General features: G+C 40.9%; 2 protein-coding genes and 1 long non-coding RNA gene across 4 annotated transcripts in view; 1 reads left to right on the forward strand and 2 right to left on the reverse strand.

Annotated features, from left to right (window-relative positions):
* Nucleotides 1–15,626, reverse strand: part of LOC106181361 (cell migration-inducing and hyaluronan-binding protein) — a 36,062-nt gene extending 20,436 nt beyond the window's left edge. The window contains exons 1-8 of one of the 2 annotated variants that reach the window (XM_087012791.1): nucleotides 15,491–15,626; nucleotides 13,585–13,804; nucleotides 12,490–12,645; nucleotides 12,029–12,131; nucleotides 11,209–11,369; nucleotides 10,766–10,930; nucleotides 10,280–10,394; nucleotides 9,621–9,691 (exon numbers count right to left, since the gene is read on the reverse strand). In XM_087012791.1, coding sequence (XP_086868917.1) covers nucleotides 9,621–9,691; nucleotides 10,280–10,394; nucleotides 10,766–10,930; nucleotides 11,209–11,369; nucleotides 12,029–12,131; nucleotides 12,490–12,645; nucleotides 13,585–13,627 — 814 coding nt within the window. In that variant the 5' untranslated portion in view covers nucleotides 13,628–13,804; nucleotides 15,491–15,626. Of the gene's footprint in view, nucleotides 1–9,620; nucleotides 9,692–10,279; nucleotides 10,395–10,765; nucleotides 10,931–11,208; nucleotides 11,370–12,028; nucleotides 12,132–12,489; nucleotides 12,646–13,584; nucleotides 13,805–15,454 lie in introns of both variants that reach the window. The other variant, XM_087012790.1, reaches the window with a different exon arrangement.
* A 2,845-nt stretch (nucleotides 15,627–18,471) lies between these two features.
* On the forward strand, nucleotides 18,472–22,507 carry LOC147761551 (uncharacterized). The gene is made up of 2 exons (XR_015334430.1): nucleotides 18,472–18,695; nucleotides 21,463–22,507. It is a non-coding gene; the product is annotated as an uncharacterized LOC147761551 (long non-coding RNA).
* Nucleotides 22,508–22,667: 160 nt separating this feature from the next.
* Nucleotides 22,668–25,641, reverse strand: LOC106172059 (RNA-directed DNA polymerase from mobile element jockey). The gene has a single exon (XM_013552647.2). It carries the CDS (start codon nucleotides 24,597–24,599, stop codon nucleotides 22,812–22,814), a length of 1,788 nt encoding a protein of 595 aa, XP_013408101.2. The 5' UTR covers nucleotides 24,600–25,641; the 3' UTR covers nucleotides 22,668–22,811.
* Nucleotides 25,642–25,983: the final 342 nt, after the last annotated feature.

The following is a 25,983-nucleotide window of genomic DNA, read 5'->3' on the forward strand; positions in this document are numbered from 1 at the left end:
ATGTCATGGTGATGTTCATTCGTGTGGAACTGGTGAATTCGAGAAAAAATTGTGGATCCAGTTGGTGAATGGATTTATACATTTCCTGATATTGACATTAAATATGAGAAATATATGGGAACTGATGGACTATGTGCAAAATGAAGGACTAATAATGTTGCCAGATAACTGTTCCAATGAGGACATTAACTTTGTGAAAATATACATTTATGGAAATGGTATGGAGCCTAAGACTGAGATTCTGAATTCTTTGTTGACTTTGTTTCACTGGAAAACTTTGTATCATCTGTTACAAAAACTTTCATCAGAGGATCGTGAACTCAGTAGTCATTGGTATCGGCGGATGAAATTTACTTTGCTACATGGATGAAAAATGAACTATATAATGATTTTGACATTTCACATTGACATTGTTATCATTAATAATGTTGTTTTGAGCAACTTTGAGTTAAAATCACTTTGTTTGCTTTTAAAGTTGATTTAAAGTGATAATGGATTTAAAACTTTGTTTTGCATTCCTAAGGATGAACATTTATGCTGAGAGATGGACTTGATTGACTTTGCTTGTGTTAAAGTTAAATGTTGAATCTTGGTATAACAAGAATGAACTTAATTGCATTATTTGCTTATTTTAAATGTAAAGTAAGATTTCAGTTGTTGAATTATAGTAATTGTTAGTTTAACAATTTAAAGTAATGGTTTATATTGTAATAATAGGGGGGAGTTTTGTTCGTCAAAAGGGGGGAGAGTGTGACGATGTTGTGTTAGTTGAGATTGTTTTACATTGCTACCGGTAGATGTCTCTGTAAGTAAAGTGTTGTCCGGTGTGCAAGTTTGAATCTCTCCCGTGATTGGTAACCTAAAGGTAAAACTGTTCATTGTATAGTTGGTTCTGATTGGTAAACGTGTACTATCTGAACTAGTATATAAGGGGTAACGTGAAATAAATCGGCCTCTTTGGCTTCTTTGCGGCTGACTTTGCAGCTCTCTTGGTTCTTTTGCTCTCCTCTTGAGGCTTATCTCTTTGGTTTTTTGGCTTTGTGCTTATACTCTGAGACACCAGTAAGTACATTGTTATTTGTACCTTCATAAGGCACTCGGCCGCGAAGGCGTAACAATCATACAGACCGTTTAATGTACCTGGTTATTTTTAAACGGGGCGCTGAGGTCTACATGTACAACTTTACCACCGCCACATACACACCTCCTACTTTGTTTGCGACAGAACCAAGTTTTCAGTCCTTCAGCCAGCCACTCTTTGCCTTGTCGAATAAAGACAATTTTGATATACGACGACTCCCCAGGCAACTTATGCGTGCAGGTATGGGGATTTGTTAACTTTTGATGAACGAATTCGGAAGGACAGAAATGTTACAGGTGTAGACAGAAGATATCCGATATACAAATATATACTTAAATATATTAAATATATGGCCTACAAAATGTTTATTACCGAAACAACTGACAAGTCTTTTTGGAAAAAAAAGATATTTCCTCCATGAACAAAGCAAGTAAGAATATCAGAACTTACCATAAAAATAAAGTTGAATTGTGTTTATAATATGTATATAGCAATGACAGTTTGAAGCTTAATAAATATTACATGTACAAGTACTAGTAGTGATTTATTTGGTCTTTCATTAGTTCATTAATTCATTTATCCAACTCTATCTCAATTCAATCAATCAATAGCTAAAATGTACACGAAAGTTAAGTCACTTTAAAAAATCATTGTTGGCAAGTTTTTATACATTAAATCTCCGTATCAGAGTAGAGTGATCAAGGTAGAGTGAAGCCACCGCGCATTAAAGGCCAATTAACACTTGGACGATCACTTAATTGCGACCATGCACAGCTTCGATCTTTATCTCAGCGAGCTAGGGGTTGGCTCTTTTGTTAGCAGAAAGTAAATCGTGTTAATTACCCTACGGGGCAGGGCATGGTACTATTGTTAACAGAAACCAAACAGCTCATGGATGACAATGTTATTTCCATCGTTACCGTGCCAGGCCGTATGAACATCCCGCAGGGACCCGCAGAGTAAGTAAGGTTACTTTCCGGCGGCACTGTACCAAGGTAAGCACAAAATCGCAGATATATGGGAAAATGAGCCATACATTGCTTTCATCTCAACCTAATGGTGAAATTCCTGTGTATGTTGTACAAAAAGAAAACAAGGAGGGTAAAAAACGTGTGTTGTATAGAAATTTACTTCTTCCAATTTCTGAACTTGCAAAAAGACCTGTACCCAGAAAGAGAACTTCTAAACGAGACACGGATAAAATGCTATACACAGTCAGAGAGTGTTCATTAAAGTTCGATGCTGAAAGTGGGGACGTTACAATCGATGATGATGATCTGTTTTTTCCTCTCAATCAACGTTTACTCCCCGAGGATAGAGAAGGTTACAAATCAAGTAACGTGAGAGATGAATCTTCAGAGAATTAGTGGGGGAGAATTAGTGAAGATACCGAAGATACAACGGATGTTCAACTGCTGAATGTTGTGGAATAAACTACTGATGAAGTCGCTGTTGACCGACCAATTCCTGCTCCACGGATGAATAGCAGAGTAAGAAAACCGCCAGCGTGGACGAGTTCTGGTGATTTTATAAGTTACTCGCAAATTGCCGAGTCGGAAGGAAAGACAGACTGGAAAGCCAGAGTTACAATGTTGAGAAACTTTGTGAATGATGTAATATTTATCGGACATAAAAGTACACTTTGCGAAGATATTATTAGACTGATGAAGGATAATTGAAGTTGAAATGTCTTTTGAAATCTACTAACAGTGTGTTGTTATTTACGTGTGTTTGAATGTCGAGGCGACATTTCAATTGTTGGGGGAGAATGTGACAGTGTGGTATGATTGGTCACATTTTCTGTATACTTCTGTGTTGACTGTCGTGACTGTGCTAAGTACTTCTCGAGTGCTCTCCATCTCTTTATACATGGTCATCTTGACATCTGGTCACACATCACGTGACCGTTCGATATCTAAAGCCTTAGCCTTCAAGCACTGAGACGACAAAAAGGCTAACAGTACCTTGTGTTGGGTGAGATGGTTGATGTAGTATTTCAGTTTCTTTTCGTATCTTTTCGTATATTCCTATCGTACAATGTATTTGTATTTGCTAAAGACGTGTTTTCACCGCTGTTATTCATTTCTCTTTTAGACTTAGATTACAGACATCCTCTTGTTTTGTAATTCGCCGTTTCAGTCATTAAACAACACCCTCTCGGACACAGGGGTAAGAACAAGTTAGTGCTTTATGTATTAACCCATATACGTATTGTCAGCGACAGTTACTCAACTTCCCTACTTAATGAACTCTGCCAATAGTGAACGCATTCAACACCGTAACTGAGCAGTTTTTGCGTCCAGCTGCTATATAAGCTGGACGTTTTCTACAGCGGTATGCAGTGCGGCATCGACACACTCCGACGACCACAGCTTGTAGCAACGACCGGCGGCTCGACAGCAGCGGTTCTCTCCAGCGCCTCGCACCGGCCTACGACTCCGCGGTCTCCCCGGCGGCTCGACAGCAGCGGTTCTCTCCAGCGCCTCGCACCGGCCTACGACTCCGCGGTCTCCCCGGCGGCTCGACAGCAGCGGTTCTCTCCAGCGCCTCGCACTGGCCTACGACTCCGCGATCACCCCGGCGGCTCGACAGCAGCGGTTCTCTCCAGCGCCTCGCACCGGCCTCCGACTCCGCGGTCACCCCGGCGGCTCGACAGCAGCGGATCTCTCCAGCGCCTCGCACCGGCCTCCGACTCCGCGGTCACCCCGGCGGCTCGACAGCAGCGGTTCTCTCCAGCGCCTCGCACTGGCCTTACGACTCCGCGGTCACCCCGGAGGCTCGACAGCAGCGGTTCTCTCCAGCGCCTCGCACCGGCCTACGACACCGCGGTCACCCCGGCGGCTCGACAGCAGCGGTTCTCTCCAGCGCCTCGCACCGGCTTACGACTCCGCGGTCACCCCGGCGGCTCGACAGCGGTCTACTCCTGCTTCACTCATCGGCCCAAGACTCGACGGTCACCCCGGCGGCTCGATATCGGTCTACTCGACTCCTGCGCCACTCATCTGCCCACGACCCAGCAGTCATCCCGGCGGCTTACGACAGTGGTATCTCTCGATAGCAGTCCAACCGACAGCGATCCATTTCGAATTGGTTTAATTTTATTTTAATTCAATTTTTGTAACCATTTATTCGCTATTAAATTATTTATTTATTTATTTTCTTCGTTCTTGTTGCTTCTATCACCGTCTCGTCCGCAACATTGGTCTCGCGAGCCGGATTTCAACACCTACGGCATGGATGAACGGAGATTGAAAGCCGCAAGAACCGGACGCCTGGCTGCCTTAACTAAACGTGTGCTGAAAGCAAGACAGCTCATCCATGATGAATCCACTAGAAAACATCGGTTATCGGAGATGAAAGACGAAATAACTACTCTAAAAAATGAATGCGAAACTGCTAACTTGAAATACATCGACATTCTGGAAGATGAAACGGCCATCACAGACGCCCAGATCTGGTTTACTGACGTTGAAGAAACCTGCGCAGATTGTTTGGAAGAAATCTCCGAGGTTATACAAGTGACCAAAGAAAAGCCGCAGCCAATTCAACAGCCTCAATCCCAAGAGCCTCAAGTCCATGATATTCCCGTCGCACCTACCCCAGCACCGATAGACGCATGGATTGATGAACTTGTTCCATATAGTGAGACTGTTTTAGCCACACCCAATGATTCAGACAAGTCCTATGAAGAATTACTTCTTAAGTGCATGTTCGAGAAGGATGCTCCGCGAGCCTCCATATCGCCATTCAACGGGTCTGCACTAGACTGGCCAAGGTTTGCTGAACTATTTTACGAAGAAGTGCACAAGCAACCCTATTTTAAGGATACCCGGCGCATGTGGTTACTACAGAGCAGTGTAACTGGTCAAGCAAAACAACATATCGCGGGATATGGAATCGATGGTGCAGCATATGCCATAGCCTTGAAAGCTCTAAAACACAGATTCGGACATAGATCGCTGGTGGCCCGAGCATTTTTGGAACGAGTGACAGATGGCCCAACAATCAAGGACCGGGACCGGGTACAACTTGAATCGTTTTATGTCAACATCCGAGACTGTATTTTTGTTCTAAAGCGGATGAATTATCAAGCAGACGTCATGAATTTGGACACGGTACGACGTTGTACACTTCGCCTCCCACTACGTATGAGAGAACGTTGGGCTGAGTGCTGCCGTATTCTGCGAGCAACCCACGAACCAACTCTAGAAGATTTGGAAGGCTGGTTATCAGACAGAGTAACTTCACTATTTGACCCACTCCTCGCAGAAGATGTTTATGAGACGGTTCAACCCAGAAGTCGTAAAGCGTCTTCCTTTCACACTACTCAGCCTGTTCCTGAGGAGAGAAAACCTGTTGACCATCCATTCTCCAAGACGCCATCTTCGAGACCCTCTTCGCAGTCCACCTGTGTTGTTTGTGGATGTCTCCATGCACTTTACAAGTGTGAACTTTATCTAGCAATGACAACAAAGAAACGGTTTGTATGCGTCAATTCCCATCGACTTTGCAGGAATTGTCTACGGCCAGGACACATTGCATCTGATTGTACCTCCCCTGGGCGCTGCAGAGCTGATAATTGCAACAAGAGACATCACACAACTCTCCATGACGTCCCACAGGAAGTTTACCACCCTCGGTCCACGTGTGTATCTTCCAGTGCAGTGCAGGCAGAGGTACAGGCCCCGTCAGCAACTGAAAAAGCTCAACCCAAGAGATCCTTTGCTACGCAAAATCCTAATTCTGAAGTTTATCTGCAAGTTGTTCCTGTGATCGTGACGTCACCCACCGGTGAGAAGATCAACACTAGTGCCTTACTAGACTGTGGAAGTCAACTAACTATGATACGCCGTGATTTAGCCAGTCAGCTCAACTTGTCTGGTCCAATGGAGATCCTACAGATGGGAACAGTAACTCGAGATGAAGATTGCCAGCGAGCACAGCTAGTCAGTTTCACCATTTCCTCAGCCATTGAAGAAGATGATGCCTCTTTCCCAGTCCAGCAGGCATGGGTGGTAGACAAGTTGAACATACCCCCACAACGCTCCGTCAAGATCAACAATTTGCCACACCTCCGAGATCTGAAAGATGTTTTACCAGACTGTCCTGATATTGGCTTGTTAATCGGTGGTGATGTACATGACATCATGGTCCAGACAGACATCAGACGTGGTCCTCCGGGAACTCCCATAGCTATAAAGACTGGTCTTTGTTGGTCACTCCTTGGAAGATTGGCAGACCCGACTACGAAACAGCACCGTCTTCACGTCCTCCACGCTAGTTTCAAGTCCATTGACAGAGGGGATGCTGATCAACTTGAGAAATTTTTCACGACAGAATCATTTGGTTGCAAGTTTGAAGGCAATGCAGCAACTTCCGTAGATGACAGACATGCCCAGAGCCAGCTTGACCAGAAAACCAGCTATAAATCTGGACGTTACTCGGTTCCAATGCTGTGGAAAAAAGAAGATACAGTTTTACCCTCAAACTACGTAATGGCTCTCAAGCGTTACACTGGTGCCTGAGTGCCGCAAGTTGAGAACCAATCCAGAGCGATCCCGCAGCTTCTCTGAAATCATCAACACATGGCTGGAGAAAGGTTATGCCAGAAAGATGACAGACAGTGAAGTCCATACAGAGAGCCCCATCACCTGGTATTTGCCGCATCATGACGTTTACACTTCGAATAAGACCAGAGTCGTTCAAGACTGTGCAGCCAGATATGCAGGGACGTCGCTGAACGACAAGTTACTTACAGGTCCAGACCTCCTCAACAGTTTGACAGCAGTTCTACTGAACTTCCGACGGGGATCCATTGGTTTATCTGCAGACATTGAGTCCATGTTTCACAGAGTGTTGTGTTTGAAAACTGACAGAGACTGTTTACGTTTCCTGCGGTCTGATGATCTACGCATTGAACAGCCTGACACGTATCAGATGTGCGTTCATCCATTTGGTGCCAAGTCGTCTCCCACGTGTGCCAACTATGCTTTGCGCTGTACAGCAACTGACAACGCCGACAAGTTTTCTTCCCTAGCAGTTGAAACTACACTGCGGAACGTCTACATGGATGATTTATGTACCAGTCAACCATCTGTGGACCTTGCCATATCCTTATCCCATGAATTGGTGGATCTACTGAGCATTGGTGGATTTCGTTTGACGAAGTGGGTATCCAACTCCAGAGATGTATTGTCCTCCCTCCCTGCATCAGAAGTTGCTATCAAGAACTTTGACCTCTCTATGGATGCCTTGCCTTCCCAGCGGGTACTCGGCTTCATATGGGACACTAATGATTAATTATATATTTAATTTTGACACTGTCGCTTCCAGTTAGTCGTGTTACTGCGAGGGGGTATGTCAGCGACAGTTACTCAACTTCCCTACTTAATGAACTCTGCCAATAGTGAACGCATTCAACACCGTAACTGAGCAGTTTTTGCGTCCAGCTGCTATATAAGCTGGACGTTTTCTACAGCGGTATGCAGTGCGGCATCGACACACTCCGACGACCACAGCTTGTAGCAACGACCGGCGGCTCGACAGCAGCGGTTCTCTCCAGCGCCTCGCACCGGCCTACGACTCCGCGGTCTCCCCGGCGGCTCGACAGCAGCGGTTCTCTCCAGCGCCTCGCACCGGCCTACGACTCCGCGGTCTCCCCGGCGGCTCGACAGTAGCGGTTCTCTCCAGCGCCTCGCACTGGCTACGACTCCGCGGTCACCCCGGCGGCTCGACAGCAGCGGATCTCTCCAGCGCCTCGCACCGGCCTCCGACTCCGCGGTCACCCCGGCGGCTCGACAGCAGCGGTTCTCTCCAGCGCCTCGCACCGGCCTACGACTCCGCGGTCACCCCGGCGGCTCGACAGCAGCGGTTCTCTCCAGCGCCTCGCACCGGCCTACGACACCGCGGTCACCCCGGCGGCTCGACAGCAGCGGTTCTCTCCAGCGCCTCGCACCGGCTTACGACTCCGCGGTCACCCCGGCGGCTCGACAGCGGTCTACTCCTGCTTCACTCATCGGCCCAAGACTCGACGGTCACCCCGGCGGCTCGATATCGGTCTACTCGACTCCTGCGCCACTCATCTGCCCACGACCCAGCAGTCATCCCGGCGGCTTACGACAGTGGTATCTCTCGATAGCAGTCCAACCGACAGCGATCCATTTCGAATTGGTTTAATTTAATTTTAATTCAATTTTTGTAACCATTTATTCGCTATTAAATTATTTATTTATTTATTTTCTTCGTTCTTGTTGCTTATATCACCGTCTCGTCCGCAACACGTATAATCTGTGTAATGATTTGTAGTAAGACTACCTAGTAGTTTAATTTAACACGGGCATGTTAAATTGGAAGTATCATTTATTATAAAGGACAGTTGGCATCCAAAAAGTGACACACGACGGAACCTCTAAAAGCTAGAATACCTACGCGACCTGCACCACTGAGCTCCCCACGCACTTACAACAACCAACGCCATGAGGAGGTGAAGGAAACGAAACAGTACATCGCCGGATGCGCTGAGTGGGCTATAACCACATCAACAGACAGCTGGCAAGGGGAGTGCACCAGGTCAGAGTCAGGGTAGACTTTAAAGGATGCCCTGGCCACGAAGACCGCACCACAAAGCTGATTGAGATCCAAGACAAGACTTCAGCACAAATAAGTCAAACCATCGAACTCCATGTAGAGGAATTCGTGAAAACTGCTAACGATAACCTAGAGGGTGTCCTGACTATGAAGGGCTATACAACAAAACTTATTGGAATACAAGAAAAGACCTCGGCCACGAAAAGGGAAACCATCGAACTCCGCGTACAAAAAAGCCAACGAAAACGCGAAGGCTCTGGCCCGGGAAGCCAAAGTAGATTTTTTTCAAAATACACAGAACTTATAAAATCCGCTCCGGCACCCAACCAACACCCAGTGCCAACCCTGACATCCTAGAACAAGTCCGACCCTTACTCCGTACTATGAAAGCAAAAAAAGAAGAGAGTGGTCACCTCGACCAAGTTGAAATGCCGATCAGCAGCCATTCTGAAACGCATGAAGTAATCCTGCAGCAAAAATACAAACAGCGCCTTTCAGGGCTATTCATGTTCAGGAAAAGCGATACCATAATGCTCAATTAAATAAAAAATGCAACAAATTCCCTTACAAAAAATCCAATGGGATACTATAATAGCCTATAGGATTCTATAGAAAATTGACCCAAACTCGAGCGTCCCAAAAGTAAGCTCAAAGCATTTCACTAGGGGCGATGTCAAACCACACGTCCCCAGGGGCCCAGTCTTGGATCTTGTTATTTTGATGAAAGGTAGTTTAACCACCCTCAACCCCAAATGGCTGTCAAACGACTTTATTTTTTTTTCAGCGGTTTTCTCTTCTGTCTTAATTAGGCACAGTACAAGAAAAAGCTGCAGATATATTGATTAATCAAATACCAGTATTCCCTGCTAGTCCCTTATCGGATAAGCACCCTATATATAAGGTAGGCAGAAATGAGGTATACATATAATAAAACGTAATAAAAAGCACTTACCGATGTGTTTCACTCTTTGTTCAACAGTTTCTGACGGCGTGCCTTTAATTGTAATGAACGTCCACGGGTCCCTTAATGTTAGTAAAGACAACATTTCTGTGCTTATTAGACTATTATTTGATAACAAACATGCACACGCACACTCGAACGCACGCACGCAAACTTAAAACAGTTTTTGTTTCAGGAAAAATTAAACAGCGTACACTGAATGATCCCCACTTATTAAGCTCACACTAATTTTGGAAAATTTAGCAATCTCTCAGCACCCTTCCCTATAAATTACATAGACACACAAGCACACGCGCGCACACACACATACACAAACGCACAAGCATGCACACTTAAAACAGTTTTGGTTTCAAATAGGATTAACCAGCGTACACTGAATGGTACTCACTTATTAAGATCACACTGTTTTTAAAAAATCAGCAATCTCTATGGCGAAGCTACCATATAATCATATATAGCAACTCTAAATAAATTTACATAAATTTATTTGATGCATAACTGACATTTTACTTGATTAGTCACGACTCTCTAGACATTCAAGTTTTGATCACCAAAATAAAACATACTGGACATTATTTTACTTTATAACCTAAGAGCACATTTACCCTAAATGAGATTGATTTTTATTCAGCAATATATAATTGACTTACCTATAACGAAGATTCCCAATCTCTTTGCTCCCCATGTTGGTAAGAAAGTCTTTGGCATCCTTGCTCAGCTTTGTAGAAGCTTCGTCAACGGCTAATATTACGATTATGTCTCCATCTATGCGTTAGTGACACATATTGTTATCTTAAGTTATACATTTTTGTTACTGCATTGATTGTTATAAACTGCGAGATATGTGTCTCTCTTTGGCCTAATATTGCGTTCGTTTTCTTTAGTATCAATTCATCACGTTGAACGAATCTAACAAACGATCCATCAAAGTCTTTACTATCCATAATTTAAATACCAGTGAAGGAGCGAGTTGAAATAGTTCATGAATTGGCTTGACAATAAACAGTGGAATGACCTTCGAACACAAGTATACACTGTATAAATTATAGTATACGTAGACACCCAAAGTGTATGACATCAAACAACCATTAAATGACAGCGTGACGCAGAAGTTTGTGAATTAATTTCGTCCTTACTTTTTTGTTTCTTCAGGAAGTCAACCAGGCGCTGCGAGGCTGTTTGGTCGTAGTACGTGTCGAATGCCTGGCGTTCTGTAGTATTACCAGACAGCCGGTCTATAACACGGACGTTTAACCCTCGGCTCACCCATGGGTCATTGACGGCTCCTTCAGCCAGTGGGCCTTGAAATAAATGAGGAATTATTCATTGTTGACGTCATATATAAACACGTCAGGCACATACTGGTGGTTACTGGTATTAAACTAGGTAAGGACTGGTGCGCATGGCAATTCTGTGACAGTGTAATTACAGTGTTGCTTAACTTAAGTAGTTGCAAAATTTCTATTGACAGTATACTTTTTGCTCAGGGATGTAGTATAGTGTACCTGTGAAAGAAGCAACAATATCTATGCATCATAAGACATTTATGTTTTTAACCTTGGCGTTATGTTCACTTTACCTGTCAGGTGTCCCTGCAGAAAAGTCCAGGCGGTCTTTGCCTTGCCGTGGATTTCCAAGGTACCGCCTTTAGTAACGCCTATAAACTTCTTACCAAAGTTTGGATCCTGCCCCGCATCAGTAGACTTGCCCTGCAGGACGATGGTCACGTTCCCCTGATATCTGTATAAATGATACATGAAAATTATCAAACGCAAGCCTAAATTTGATAATTGATAATTTTCATTATGATCCAATTACCAAGATAATGGTAACATTTTTGCTCATTTACGAGATACTCATGGACAGTCTGAAGTCCAACATTTTCTGTATAAATGGTTTGTTTTAGAAAAAAATATGGAATAGATTTACCAAAGACCGTTTACAAATATTGCTCATTTTAAAACTTTATTAAAACATATTATACGGATGTTTACTAACGAGACCCAAGTAATGTAGGTATTATTTAGAATCTTAGTAGGCAGTATTGTTAATGATAGACATGGCTTTTTAATATTGTACAAGGCACTTGGCAAATTGCAGTATTGTGTATTTTTTATTTTGGGGTGGGGGAGAAAAGGGGGCCTCCAATGTCTGGGAGGGGGTACAATATAGGTATGTCCCGCTGGATCCAACTTTGCAAATCCTTAAGTAAAAAAAAAAAATAATAATAAAATTAAATTAAATTAAAGTTTTAAGATGAAATTGTATACGGAAAGGGCTGCATACATTTTTAAGAACACTACTATAGGGTTTTTAAATAATTGAGACATCCAATGCGCAGTGGGGCTTACAAGTAAGTCGTCTATTCACAACACGTGAGTCGCTGACTTTCATCCTACCTACAATCAGGACTACCAATATGCATCTCTCCGCCATCCTCTACAAGAATGTGTTTAGTCTTCACGACAATTGGCGCCACACCATCCTTGAACACCAGCTTTCCTGCAAGATATTCATGAACGTTTAGTTATACCAGTCGTCGTGTTTGTGATTTGTTGGCAAGATATCAGTGATGCAAATAAAAAGTATTTATTAAATGCGACAACAAGAATTGCAGAGATCAATAATCGTGTCACGTTAACGTTATACTGTATAACAGTATACCTACATTAAACGTAAAATGGAATAAATTAGATACGAAAAAGAATTATATCAGGACGTACTGTACGTAAGGTCAGAACTGCATATTACCATAAAATATTGAAACACTTTCTGTGTGAAACAATGCGTATCAAAAACCATTCGGGCACTCAAATGAATAAATAGACAAAATGATAAATAAATGATATAAAACATTTACCACCATCCTGAATGGTAATGCTTTTAACTGTTGTCGACCTGTCCAACAGATAACGTTTGCCTTTGGGGATTATGACGTCAGCGGCCGGGTTATTTCCGGGTCTCCATAGTTGTAGTTGTGACTCCTTATCTGGACAAGACGCCTGGGCTGTGAACACTAGAACGGGAATCATGAATGGTTGGAATCTTAAAAAGATGATGAGGGCAGACAGTACGGGTTATTTAGTTGGATTACGAGTGGCGCGAGTGTTTTCTTAACATATAAAGTTGAAAGAAAATTCAAAAAAAGTTTCGGATCGGCTTTGTTATCAATCTTTCAGCAGGGAGGGAATTTATCAATCCTCAAGAAGTTGTAGATAACTTCTCGTTCCGCAGCAGTCCATGCTACGGGGATAGGTCTGGTCTCCGGTGTCGATGGTTGATTGAATTTTGTTCAAGCGAGTTGAACTTCCACAAAAAGTATTAAGCAAAATTTGACCAAATTTGTCAGACATTAAGTAAGAATTTGGCAGTAGGTGACCTGCGCACGTGGACGAGTTTATTCCATATAATATCTCTAGAACGTGATATAGGGTCACTTTATTCAGTTTTAGGGGTGTTTTAGGGTGAAATGACAGTGTTTTTTCTCGGTATGTGTGACAACTATTACACTGTTACCCTCTCCGGATGTATGACATGAACATTTATCTCACACGTTAACAACCGAGTGCTCAGTACTTGGAACATAGGTGGCTGGACTACAGTTTTATGTCACCCTCAGCACAGGAATATCAAACACTGTTTTATACTTGCGATGTTACTACTGTCATGTTAATACTATGTTATTTTATTTCATTTTATTATGTTAAAATTTAATTAATTTTCTTTTTTTTTTTGGTGAAATGCGTGGGAGACAACATTCATTTCAATTAAAGTATATAGATAGATTTTTGTGACGTTTTGCCATTAACTATTTTTTCTAATTTTGTAATTGCGGCACTATCTTTAGGACCAACGTATTTAAAGTTCATAACCTGCCATCGCAATTGAAGCCATTTTATTTTATACAATAATAAATACCATACCGCCAAACAAGTTTCTTAAATGACCTACTTACGTAACCAAGCAATGAAACAAAGGACTCCACAAAGCTTTGCCATTTTAGCGGAGCTTCTCCGTGGTCTCTGTCTCTTTCCCTCCTCGCTCTCCAAATGCTGCGTGATGGAAGTGTCTCGGTCACAGATGCTGAATTCTCAGGCTTACGAGTACATAATGTATAATCTGTGATTACATGCGGTAGGTGAGTTCATGTGCCAAATAAGTTGCCTAAATCGCACCTGAGAAGAATATAATCTATAAATGGATGCCGGCCTTCCCGAAGCCACAGCGACTTCATTGCCCAGTGTGTAGTGAAGTAATAGATAGACCCTAAGTCAGTGAGAGTTATATGCACGAGAGGTTGTCACATAGCCCTCGCTGACGAGTAGTCTTACTTAGGCCACTTTAAACTACAGTTCACGACTCCACACTCACACAACTACAGTACCTAGCTACTAGTATCTTCATTACCACACTAATTCATATGTTTGGACGGTAGAGGACAGGTCTAACCAACTACCAGACTCGGCACCTAAGGATCCTGAATTAACCGGTATATCGGACCACACTACCCGTTTTCAAGGTGTGTGTCAGATCGCATTTCGGAGTATCAGTCAGAACACCGACAGGATGAGCCTACGCTCGGCTGTCACCTTGATTGGATAGTAAACGATTGTCGTATTTAATTGCTATATGATTTTAAAACCGGGTGCATAAATTTGAAAGCCACCTAGATGAAACTTAGACTGCCACATTAATCTAATACAATGCAAAAAAGCCCTATCAAAAGTGTTTAAAACATTCAAACCGAATGTCGTAAAGTCCCCATATACCCCCATAGAGACAATGAAATAGAGCACTCCAAAGTAAGAGTACAGTTTAAGGTTGTTCAGCCGAGCGTGGATGAGCCCTGCAGTCGTCCTACAAAATCTGTTCTGGGGTATGATACTCCGAAATGCGATCTGACACACACCTTGAAAACGGGTAGTGTGGTCCTTAGGTGCCGAGTCTGGTAGTTGGTTAGGCCTGGAGGATGTCATCCTCTCTCAGCTAGGTTTAAAGGCATACACGTACAGTGTTGAAAAATGGGTTAAAACCATCATTTTTGATCAATTAAAAAAGTGATTTCATTTTATTAGTTGTAAACAAATTTTATACGAGTGTGTATCTACTTTATGATACGCCTGCATGTTGGCTCTGCATTGAAATAGGCTGTAGAGTGACGCAAGCAGCGTCGAAGCGCGTGAAGCCATTCAGATAATTCATTTTCGGACGCGGTTACTTCAACTCCAGGTCTACAACAAGTTTTTTTCACACAAAAGAAGAGAAAAACCCTTAACATGGGTATTATTTAAAAATCAACAAAAGCAAACGCCGCTATTCTATGTTTATAGTTAGGTTAGGCAGCAGCACAGCTGACATACCCAGCAGATAAACAACATTGATTCACCGTTGAATCAACGTTAATTTTGGTGGATCAACGTTGAAACAACGTAGAATCAATGTCGTTTCCCTGACGGGATAGGTTTTCACATTTGCAGTATTCGGGCTCGACTATTACAGATTCTAGCATGTTTCGACACTTCGCTTGGACTTCCTTAACTTCAAAGCATTGATCCAAATTTGACATTTTGCTGTCTACGAAGAAAAATAGCTGACGTCTTTTTTATTGATTCCTTGATTACGGCACTGGAGTGCAACACAAGTTTGCGGTATGTTTTTTATGACACCGTTTTTTGGTCAGCTGTCAATGTGTTATCATTACAACACTCATACACAGCAGTCCATAGATCTTACGCACATGATGTAACTAGAAATTGACCAATCAGTGTAGAACAGTTTCATTAGCTATGTTATTGTAATAGACTTTTGAAGATTTTTTGTCTTACCAGCAAAAATCTTGGAAAGAGAGCCACGGGACTTACACTGGAAAGTTCTTGAAGCGATCAACATCCGCGCACATGGGGCCAAGTTGAATCGGAATGATGGGACTGAGCTACCCAACCTCTACCTACCACTCCTAAGGGATGGGCAGGCCAGGGCAGGTCTGACCAAATAGCACACCAAAGGGGGTGATAGGTTGTCACACCTAGACACCACAACCTCATTCTCTGATGAAGTCTAACTGCAAGCAGACGAAATATTGGATGATAAGACCAGGCAAATATAAGTAGCTATAGACAAAAGAATCTTCACAAGTCTTGACCAATCAGAATTTTATCATTCTAGTTCCCCCTTTTCTCACTATAAATTTTTTTAAAAATTCTTATTGAATCATAGTAAATATATTGTTAATTAATCAGTTAACAAAGGGGGAGTAAAGGGGGTTTAAATATAACAAAGACGACATCCGAGGAAGCCCCTGTGCAGTATATTGTCTATTTCTGCAATGACTTGGGAACCTTCATTGTTTCAGAGGGTATCAGGACAATTCCCCCCCCCCCGGACAATTCCCCCCCGGACTATTCCCCCTGGACAATTCCCCCCTGACAATTCCCCCCCGAAGAATATATATATATATATTTATATACAAATATTAAGTAAAGAATACAAAGTTCAAAGTTCTTTTCATCCATTTTCTGAATATTTCTTAGTGTGATGATGCAAATCAAGGATAGATAATATTAATTTTATTAAACAATTTATTTTCTTGGAGTCCAAGTACATGAAATTTTCGAGATAGAAGTACAGAACTTTTTATTAAAAATCTGATCAAAGAATATATATCTCCAGGTAAAGGAGGGGTAAACAAATGATCTCACTCATCCAGGTAGCCCTTTGATGAATTAAATGTTACTTTTAATTGCTTTATTTCTCCCCCCCCCCCCTTGATTCAGTAAATCTTGAATCAAGGTGCATCTCTAGGGAGAGGTGGGGTAAACAGATTTTCTCGCTTATCCAGGTATCCCTGTGACTATTTGTCACTTTTAATTGCTTGACCACCACCCATCACCCACCACACTAAAATATTTATAAAATATCTGTTTACCTGTTCATCTGTTTACCCCACTTTTACCTGAAGGATAAGTGGTTATACTTCGATTAGATACTTAATGAATCTTCCTGTACTTGTACTCAATAAAAAGGGAATTTGTTATAAAATAATTTGTTTCATGATGAAGTTATATTATCACACTAAAAATGTTAATAAAATAGATGAAATGTTTTAAACTTTACACTTTCTACTTTATATTTGTATATAAATATATATTTCTTGGGGGGGAATCGTCCGGGGGGGAATTGTCCTGGGGGGGAATTGTGGGGGGGGATTGTCCGGGGGGAATAGTCCGGGGGGGAATTGTCCGGGGGGGAATTGTCCTAGAATCGTTTCAGAGAACAACATTGCATATGAGCCACTGATAAAGTGAACATATTTTCCGTTACATAATCAGTATGCGGGTACAAATTATGGTGGAGGGAAAGTATATTTTTGTGTTCCCTTAATTACCATCAGGCGTTATATTATATAATTTTCAATCCTCAGCCTGTGGAAGCTGAGTATACACATATGCTTGGAATTCTTTCAGTTTGAAACGCATGACAGAAATCTCTTCATTCTGCACAGGCATCGCTTGAGGAAGTTATGATGGCTGTAGTACCTTATGTTCTTCTGCTTCTCTGTGGCATAGGATTTGTCTTTGAAGGTAACGTAACAGTGCAACAATCTGTAACATTTTTTATTAGGATGTTCAGACATGTATTTTGCGACCCCCCCCCCCCCCCCACACACACATGGTGACCAAATAAGAGTTCACATGCAGTCACCCTGAAGGGGGGCTAGGGCGATGCATGGTCTCACCTAGTAGGCTATAGGGTGCCTAGGTCTCACTTAGGGTACAGAATCTACATCAGTATCTGGACTGTATTTCACTTTGGTGCGAAAATACCAATGGTAGTCATCGTTGAAAACCCGAACCACGTTCAATTCAGGAATATTCTGGAACCACTTGTCTACCATTTGTTAGAACAAATTAATGTCAATTCTGTATATACAATTGCCGGTATGAAGGGAATGTATGTCCGCCGTAATGCATGTCCGTATAATATGTGTTCCTAGAAATTAGTGTCATGTGGACATTAAGTCCTGGGAATGCATGTCCTGGGTTTCCCATTACTAGGAGCACATGTCCTAGGACATTGAAAAATTTCAAAAACATACAGGTTGAAAAAGAAATAATTCAAACTTTCTCTCTCCTCTCTCTCTTTCTTTCTCTCTAACACACACACACACACACACACACACACACACAACAATAGAACAGTGTTAACGTTAAAGAAAAAAAAACTTCTTAAATGTGTAATCACCATTACACCTTACGTTTGTATATGGTAGTAATATAATAGTGCTGGTAATTGTGCATGATAAATCTGAGCGCCACATGCAGTATGTCGCTCCTTTATTATGTTCTCCCCGGATGATGATAATAATTCGGAGTAGAACAGAAACGTGAAGATCAGGAACAAATTGGGGAAAAGATATCATTATGTTGTAAATATAATACTAGTATTATAACAAAATGATTACATTGTACAATTAAACTTTAGTGAGTTGTAATGAATGTACATAATCGTTATTATTATGTATCGTGTGGCAACTACTGGACTCGATCGGTTGTTATAGAAATAAACCGACATTTTTTATACAGAATTTTGCTACATGTATAAGTACAGTTAACTAGAATGCAGCACTGTTTGCGTTAGTGCACACACACGCATTCTGATCAATGTTTTTTTTTTTTATCTATCTGGTAAAAGCAGCTGTTAACATTACATTTTATGAACAAAATAACGCAAGACACGCATTTAAAAAAGATAAATGAACGAAGGAAAATATAACTCCAAAAATAGCATTAAAACTTTGACCCTCTTGTGTGTGTGTGTGTGTGCGTGTGTTTTTTCTTCATTTCAGAGCCCTTGGTTGAGCGATCTCTCACAGGGAAAGGAGTATGTGGTGTTTCATTCCCGTACCATTTTAATGGCAGTTGCTATGACATTGGCACGTTAGCTAAGACTTGGTCTGAGGCGAGAACTGAATGTGTAATCAGGAGAGCGAATCTCGTTGCATTAGAATCAAATCAGGAGGACGACTACTTGTCCATGCAACTCAGAAGATTCTATCCACCCTATGAAGTAAGGATCCTAACGTTTTATCACCAATTTAACAGTTTTGAGATGTTTGCAACTGAAGTTTATACTGCTTTAAATTTTGCACATATTAATGATATGATGCTTACTGAAAAATATAAGGCATCCATGTTGTTAAACTTTTGAAGTCCATCGGAGAACTGGTAGAGGTTTAGACATGTCTCTGTTTTAATCATTTCTTTATTTATTTTAATAAAATGTGTATAAATGCTCTGTAGAGTTGAGCTCTCTGAAAACCGTATACAGGTATACCATGTGTGTGTGTGCGTGTGTGTGTGCGTGTGTGTTATGTGCATATACATGTATTTGTTATATAAAAGTCCAAATGGCCAAATCAATAATCGTTTTCGAAATAAGGTCAGTTTTCTCTCTCCCCCCTTACTCAATTCTTAATTTCCAAGTCAGACTGAATTGGAAATTGGCACGTCAGCATACAAGTTTCTTCATTTCATTCATAGGTTGATGCTGTAATAAGAATATAATAAAATGACCAAGTTAAGATAGCAGATCATGGTTTATGAAAAAAAATCCAAAATGGCACCTACAGGTAGATGAACAACTACCCTGTTTTTTTAACTGTGTGGGTGAGTGGAAGCAAAGACACAATATGTAGAATAATGTACACATTTGTCGGACATAACTGGACATTTAGTTGTGAAACCACTTTGCAGTAAGATTCGCATTAATAGTGAAAAGAAAAGGAATAATAAAAGACACATTATGATGAATTTGAAATTTCCATTTTCATTACGTAAAAATGTAGAGGAGTTTTTTATGCAATTTTGGAAATTTCCAAGAGGCATACCTTCTGGTTTTAATTGGTCAATATTTATTTACTCAGTTATCATGACCTCTGAAGTGACGAAATATGCCTGTTGACTTGCAATCTTACAATTCAATAGGGAGGTGAGAAAATTGTGAAGGTTAAAAGCCTCAGTCACAACCGGCTGTACGGGCTCTTAGGGACTGCTTGCATCCAAATTTTGTGCAGAATCTCAGGTGTCATGCAAGTCCTTCTTACTAAATTTGGAGTTTGCAGACAGCCCGTAAGAACGTAAGGAGGATGTTGGACATGTCCAAAAGATTCGATGAATAATATGCGAACAGTGAGGCCGCAGCCGTTACTTGCTTCCCTCGCAAGGAGTTCGATACGCATTAAGACGTGCGTGGTCCAAGATGCAAGCAATGAAGGAGCAGGTGCCCTTTGCGAGTTGAGTGCGGCCCACGCCATCACAGCTGACGAACCGAGTCAAAAGCACGGCGGGGGTGCGTCGCACGTGCTCCCCCCTCCCAAGCCTGGAGCAAAAAAGGCGTGCTCACGACGCGCGCTCATGTTGACAATAAACGTCGATTGTGCAACGTATACAACAATTTTTGAAAAATTCGAATTCTGCTAATTCAGCTTCTAATATTCCTCCAAAAGGCAAGGAAAAGAAAAGCTTAGACAACAGAAAAGAAGGGAGGAGGAAAAAGAAAGAAGGGGAGAACAGGAGGCAAAATTTACGTACGCCGTCACTACGTCATCACAATTGTGTGAGGCAAGTGTGAGGCAAAAGTTGACCAAAAGGGAACTATTTTTGCCATGCGTTGCATTCTTTTTTAAGTGGTGAGTTCGTGTCACGTACGCAGGTAATAAGACAAACTCAAGAAATGAGTACAATTTCCACGGTCATCACACCTTGCAATAAGCGTCCCTGTTTGAATGGAAATCTCACGTGGCCGCTTCGACTCGTAAGGCAGACTTGCGCCTTTCCATTGCAACCTTTCCTCTACCTCTACAAACTCCACGGCCTCCACTGCGCCCAAAATTCGCAGGGGACGTACGGTCCTAAAGTTCGTGGCATACGAATGTCTGGTTTTGCGTTGCGTTTCACAGCATTGTTACAACGTATGTCGCTCCAAGAGTGACTATGGACATTGACAGTATCAGTATTTGGAGTGGAATTGACTTTGGGGCAAAACACCAATGGCTGTCTTTGATGGAAATCTGAATCACGTGAAATACAGGAATAATCTGATCTTTGATCCACTTGCCCACCATTTTATAGGGGGCATGCCTCAGGAACAATTTAAGGTTACATTATGAAAAGCTCGTCTGAAGAGAGTAATTGTGATTGCAGACAACCTTCAGAACCAAGGGATTGAGTAGCTACTTTGGTCATCAAGTTCGTCATATTTGAACCATATCAAAGTCTACTGGTCTTACAACAAATTTGAACCAGACTGGACAGGCTCAGGCCGATGTCTTGAATGTTATTCGAAGTCAAACTCTTAGAAACATGTCCGAAGCAATGTCTTGCCGCTTGAGCGCCCTGATAGCAGCCAGATTAGTTCAAGCGCACCAGCGACCATTGCTTAAACTAAACTCTGACATTAAGGTCCTTGGTGGTGCGTGTAACTCTTTTACAGATGTTAATTCGGAAAATATGAAGATCCAAAATATTGCTTTCAGTGATTTTCATATGACTAAGAATCAGCTTCATATGTTTATTTGCTCCACTAGCGAATCAATGTTAGCACTGATGTCACTGTGACATCAAAGATATTATCAAAATTTATTAAAATGCGATTTTAATCTTAATTTGCATTTTACAGTCAGAAAAATTGGAGAAAAATAATTTGAAAAAATATTCCATATTAAATTTGTAGTCTGTACTATTACTTGTGTTTATCATACTGTACATCTGTACTGTTTATTTCAATGCCCTTATCAGTTCATATAACCACAGCGAGCAACACATGTTTTTTTTAGGAACATGAATATTGTTACTGGACCAGCGGAAAGCAGGTGTTGCCAAACAGAAATGACCTCTGGGAATGGTCATCTAATGGGAAGGGCCTCTCTCCTTACACTCGGTGGGGACCAGAGGAGCCATTATGCACATCAGATTATTGCACATGCATGTGTCTATATGAGCCATACAATTTTGGATGGGCTGCTGCTTCATGTGAAACCAAGTGTTCATATGTTTGTGAGAGGGAACAAATATAGGACAGTGAAATGTGCTCTCAACAAGTACACTGTACTTCATGACATAAACTCGATTCACGATGATGACACATTAGGTTAAGTATTCAGTATAAATCACAAGCAATACCAATCGACTGTAAGCAGAGGTCTTAAAAACACTGACATTGTAATTGTTCTCTCTGATTTCTTCCTTCGGTATAACTTCTCGGAAAATACTTTTGCTGAAAAAATAAAATTAATCAGATGCTCATATCTAAGATTTTGAAAGGACCAGTCTGTAATTATCCTTGTCACTGTCACAGCTGCCCCGACGAGGAAACCCCAGAAGGCGCCATGCGGTTAACGTACAGTTACAACAGTATGTATACTAACATAATGAGAAATTGAATCTTATGTTGGTTCTTCTTGAAACCACGCTTCTATATCATCACTTATTTATCGTCAGAATCTATTTTTACAACTATTTTGCGAGCTGTTGAAGTGCGTATTGGGCTCTATTTCGCGAGATGCCAGTCATACTTTGACGTCATATTCTCCAACACAGAAGCAAGTGAAGGTCTAAAGACATTAGTAAATATCGAAAAATAGACTGATGACTTATTTTCACAATACAATGTCGGTTGGAGTATATATTTCTAAAATGTAAGCTCCTAGAAGCATTTTACCTTTCTCGATATCTTCATTAAAAAGGATGTTTTATCATTATCACACCCGCAGTTGGGTTCTGCACCGCCGAGTGATAAAATCCTCCATGATATTTGCCGTCCTCAAGCTTATAATCTGCATAATTCTGATGATGAATAAAGTGAAAACAAAATATTCCTTCTGCATGCCTTTCAGAACCGCTCTTCTTCTGTATTTAATATAATAATATAATAATAATAATAATAATAATAATAATAATAATAATAATAATTTATTTACTAAAATCGCAACCTAATAGGTTGAAGTTTTACAATGCGTCTTAAATAATAAAATCAAAAGGACCAAAGACTTATAAGACAGTTTGAAGCAGTAATTTACATAAAATTTAAAAGACTGTGTATTATAAAAGATGATTTAAAACGCTCCGTTTTTACTTTTGGTATTAAAAATTTGTTGCTGACCCTGAGATTTCTTGGGTTCTTTTGTTAAAACAGATGGTGTAGCTTATTAAAATTCTTGATTTTTGTAAAATAGTTCTTAAGTAAAACGACTCTTCTCTCCCTCAGAGAGGTGAGATTGCTAGCCTGTAGGGCATCCTTGTAAATATAAAATGGGTAAATAATTCTAAGAGCTCTCCTTTGAACAGATTCTAAGCATTCACATTGTTCAGCTGTAAGACCAGGCCCCCACACAGGGCATGCATATTCTAGGACTGATCTAATTATTGATTGATATATAACTATTAGATCCTCAGTGGCCAGATTTGCCCTTTCCAACTGCCTTAGATAAAAAAGCTTGGCACAAGACTTTGAATAAATTAACTGCACATGTTCTGTCCACTTGAGATCAGGGGTCAGAGTTACTCCTAGTAGCTTAAATTTACTCACTTTTTCTACAATTTCTCCATCTACCAATAGTGTTGGAATGATATCTATACATTTGGTAAAGTTAAAATCCATACATTTTGTCTTCTTAACATTTAATTTCATATTGTTATTTCTAACCCAATTTTCAAGTTGCTCTATTGCCTGTGGAAGTAGTGATTTTTGGCCAAACTGACAAAGTTCATAAATAGATGTATCATCAACAAATTTTATATCTGGGCAGCAGGTTTTTAGATCATTTATCATTGCTATAAACAGGATTGGACCTAACTTTGTCCCCTGAGGTACCCCTCCGTTAAGCTGGACCCAGTCAGATTTACACTGACCACATTTCACTCTCTGATATCTTTGGCATAAAAATGAGAAAATCCACTTCCTTATAAACTCTGGAATCCCTTGACTGCCCAGTTTTTCAATTAAGATGCTGTGGTCTATTCTGTCAAATGCCTTTGAAAAATCTAAAAATAAAACTTGTGAATAAGATTTGGTTTTAGCAGACGGTTCGAGACCTTCTAGTATTTTGTGAGTCAGCTCTACTAGGGCGTGGGTAGTAGAGCTATTTTTGACTACTCCAAATTGGGACTTATCGATTTGCAGGCTACTCATCACCCATTTTGCCACAAATGACTCCAATATTTTACTCAACACTGGTGTAAGCGATATTGGTCTAAGATCAGCCTCTATCACTTTTGGTTGGTTAACTTTTGGGACGGGGATTACCTCTGCAGATTTCCAAGTGTCAGGTACATATCCCTCTCTGATAGAGCTATTAAAAATTGCGCACAAGGGCTTGGAAAGGAAGCCTGCAAAATCTCTAATGACCCAATTTGGAATTTGGTCAGGACCTATAGCCTTTGAGAGCTTAACATCACAGAGAAGTTTTTCGACATCATTTACGCTAATAGTAAACTCATCTGGTACTACATAGTTCTGTTGGCCATTTTCAGCCGGTGTAAGAGGAGTCAAATTGCTACTAACACTTTGAAAAAATTCGTTGATCTTTTTTACTAGAACCTGGTAATTACCATTTGATGTGCTATCAGCAAGTGACTCTAATGAACATTTATTGTTATTCAAACCTGCTAGCTCTTTGGATTTCTTCCACCAAGTGGAAGAGTCAGACTGTTTTAGTGATTCTATTTTGTTTTTGTAAAACGATGATTTCAGTTTCTTATTGGTTCTGTTAACTTTGTTTCTGATGCTATGTGAGAGTTTGGTGTCTCCCTCTCTGAAAGCTTTCTGGCGCTGTTTGATAAGATCCTTGAAGTCGGTGGTTATCCAGGGTTTGTCGGTAGTGTGTCTTGTGGATTCTTTTATTGGGAGGTACGTATCAAGGAGCTCATTCATTGTCTTTTCAAAGTATTGAAACTGCTCGGAACATGAGTTCATTCTAAAAAGTGGTGTCCAGTCAATTTTTATAAGTTCTCCGGCAAAAATAATTTTCTCATTTTTTCCTGATGTACGAGAGTAGGTCTTTTCCACTCTGCCTCGGGGGATACGGTTGTGATTTTCTGGTAAGGACAGAACTGCATTGTGATCGGAGGAGCCTATGGATGGTAAAATTTCGGGCTCTTTGTAGAATTGTAGTATATTTCAAGAATCAAAATAATCCACCTAAAAGTATTTTATGAAGAGCACTGTGGCGTTGTTTTTTAATTTATGTAGAAGAGTTCGATTAGTAAACAACGAGAAAAACATTTGGCCTTAATGAAAAAGAAGCACTTAACTTGCCATGGAAATCCCAAGATTGCCACCATAATAAAATCTGCAAAAATGTCATTTCTGCATTCCTTAAAATTCGATTTGAATTTAATACACGTACATACAAGCTTTTTCGTCAACTCAGACTCTTATTTAAGTTATTGTAACTAACGGCAGCATCGTGAGATGGTCATGCAGTCCCTATACTGCTGCCCCGTCAAGGAGCTTCCATGATAAGTCATCACATGTGGAGACCCGCAAAAGTTTCTCAGAGCTCACATAGTCAATCAGTTTACATTTTACAATTAAATATTACTTGTACATTGTTGTTGTTTTCAGAGAAATATTCCCGTTAGCATACGTTTAATTTTTTTTTTACACAGGCAACAATTTTGTTCAGTTTGATAAACTTAAGAAGTTAATCATGTGCATACATGTCCATTTCACCATGTTCAATGTTGAGTGGGAAATTGTTTATAAAGAGAAAAAAAATAAGGACAGATCCTTGATGCGACGGCCATAGGATCAGAGCGGTGATTTCGAAATAAAGTTTGTTGTTTTCTGTCAGTGAAATAAGTTGCACACTGGTACAGTTCTAGTTTCTTTATAAGGACATCATCATGTTGGCTATATCAAATACTTTCCGTAGTTCTATTAAAATAACACCATATCCCCAGCTATATTAACTACTTTTTAAACGTCATGGCAAAAATCAAATAAGTCAAATTAAATAAGTAATTTCTAGGTTATATACTTAAACGTGAGAATTTTGCATTGGTTAGTTCCAACAACGAGCTCCCCCTTATTGTTGATAGCGATTATCATAGGTTCCATAATGCCGTCTTGCCTTGTCAGAATATTACGTACAAATTTTCCATCTGAATCAAGGACAGCCACATTGCCATTAAAGCAGTCAGCTATGAATATGTGTCCAAACTTATCTACGCACACCCCGCTTGGATAACTCACTTGTCCCTCCATACTTCCACTCCGACCCCTTGCTCCGTATTCGAATATTACGTCACCCTGGAGCGTAACAGCATACACACAGTGGGCCCTGCAGTCACTAACT

Source organism: Lingula anatina, chromosome 5, assembly GCF_051362555.1.
Source record: "Lingula anatina isolate TDL-2025a chromosome 5, LinAna3.0, whole genome shotgun sequence".
Lineage (NCBI taxonomy): Eukaryota > Metazoa > Brachiopoda > Lingulata > Lingulida > Lingulidae > Lingula > Lingula anatina.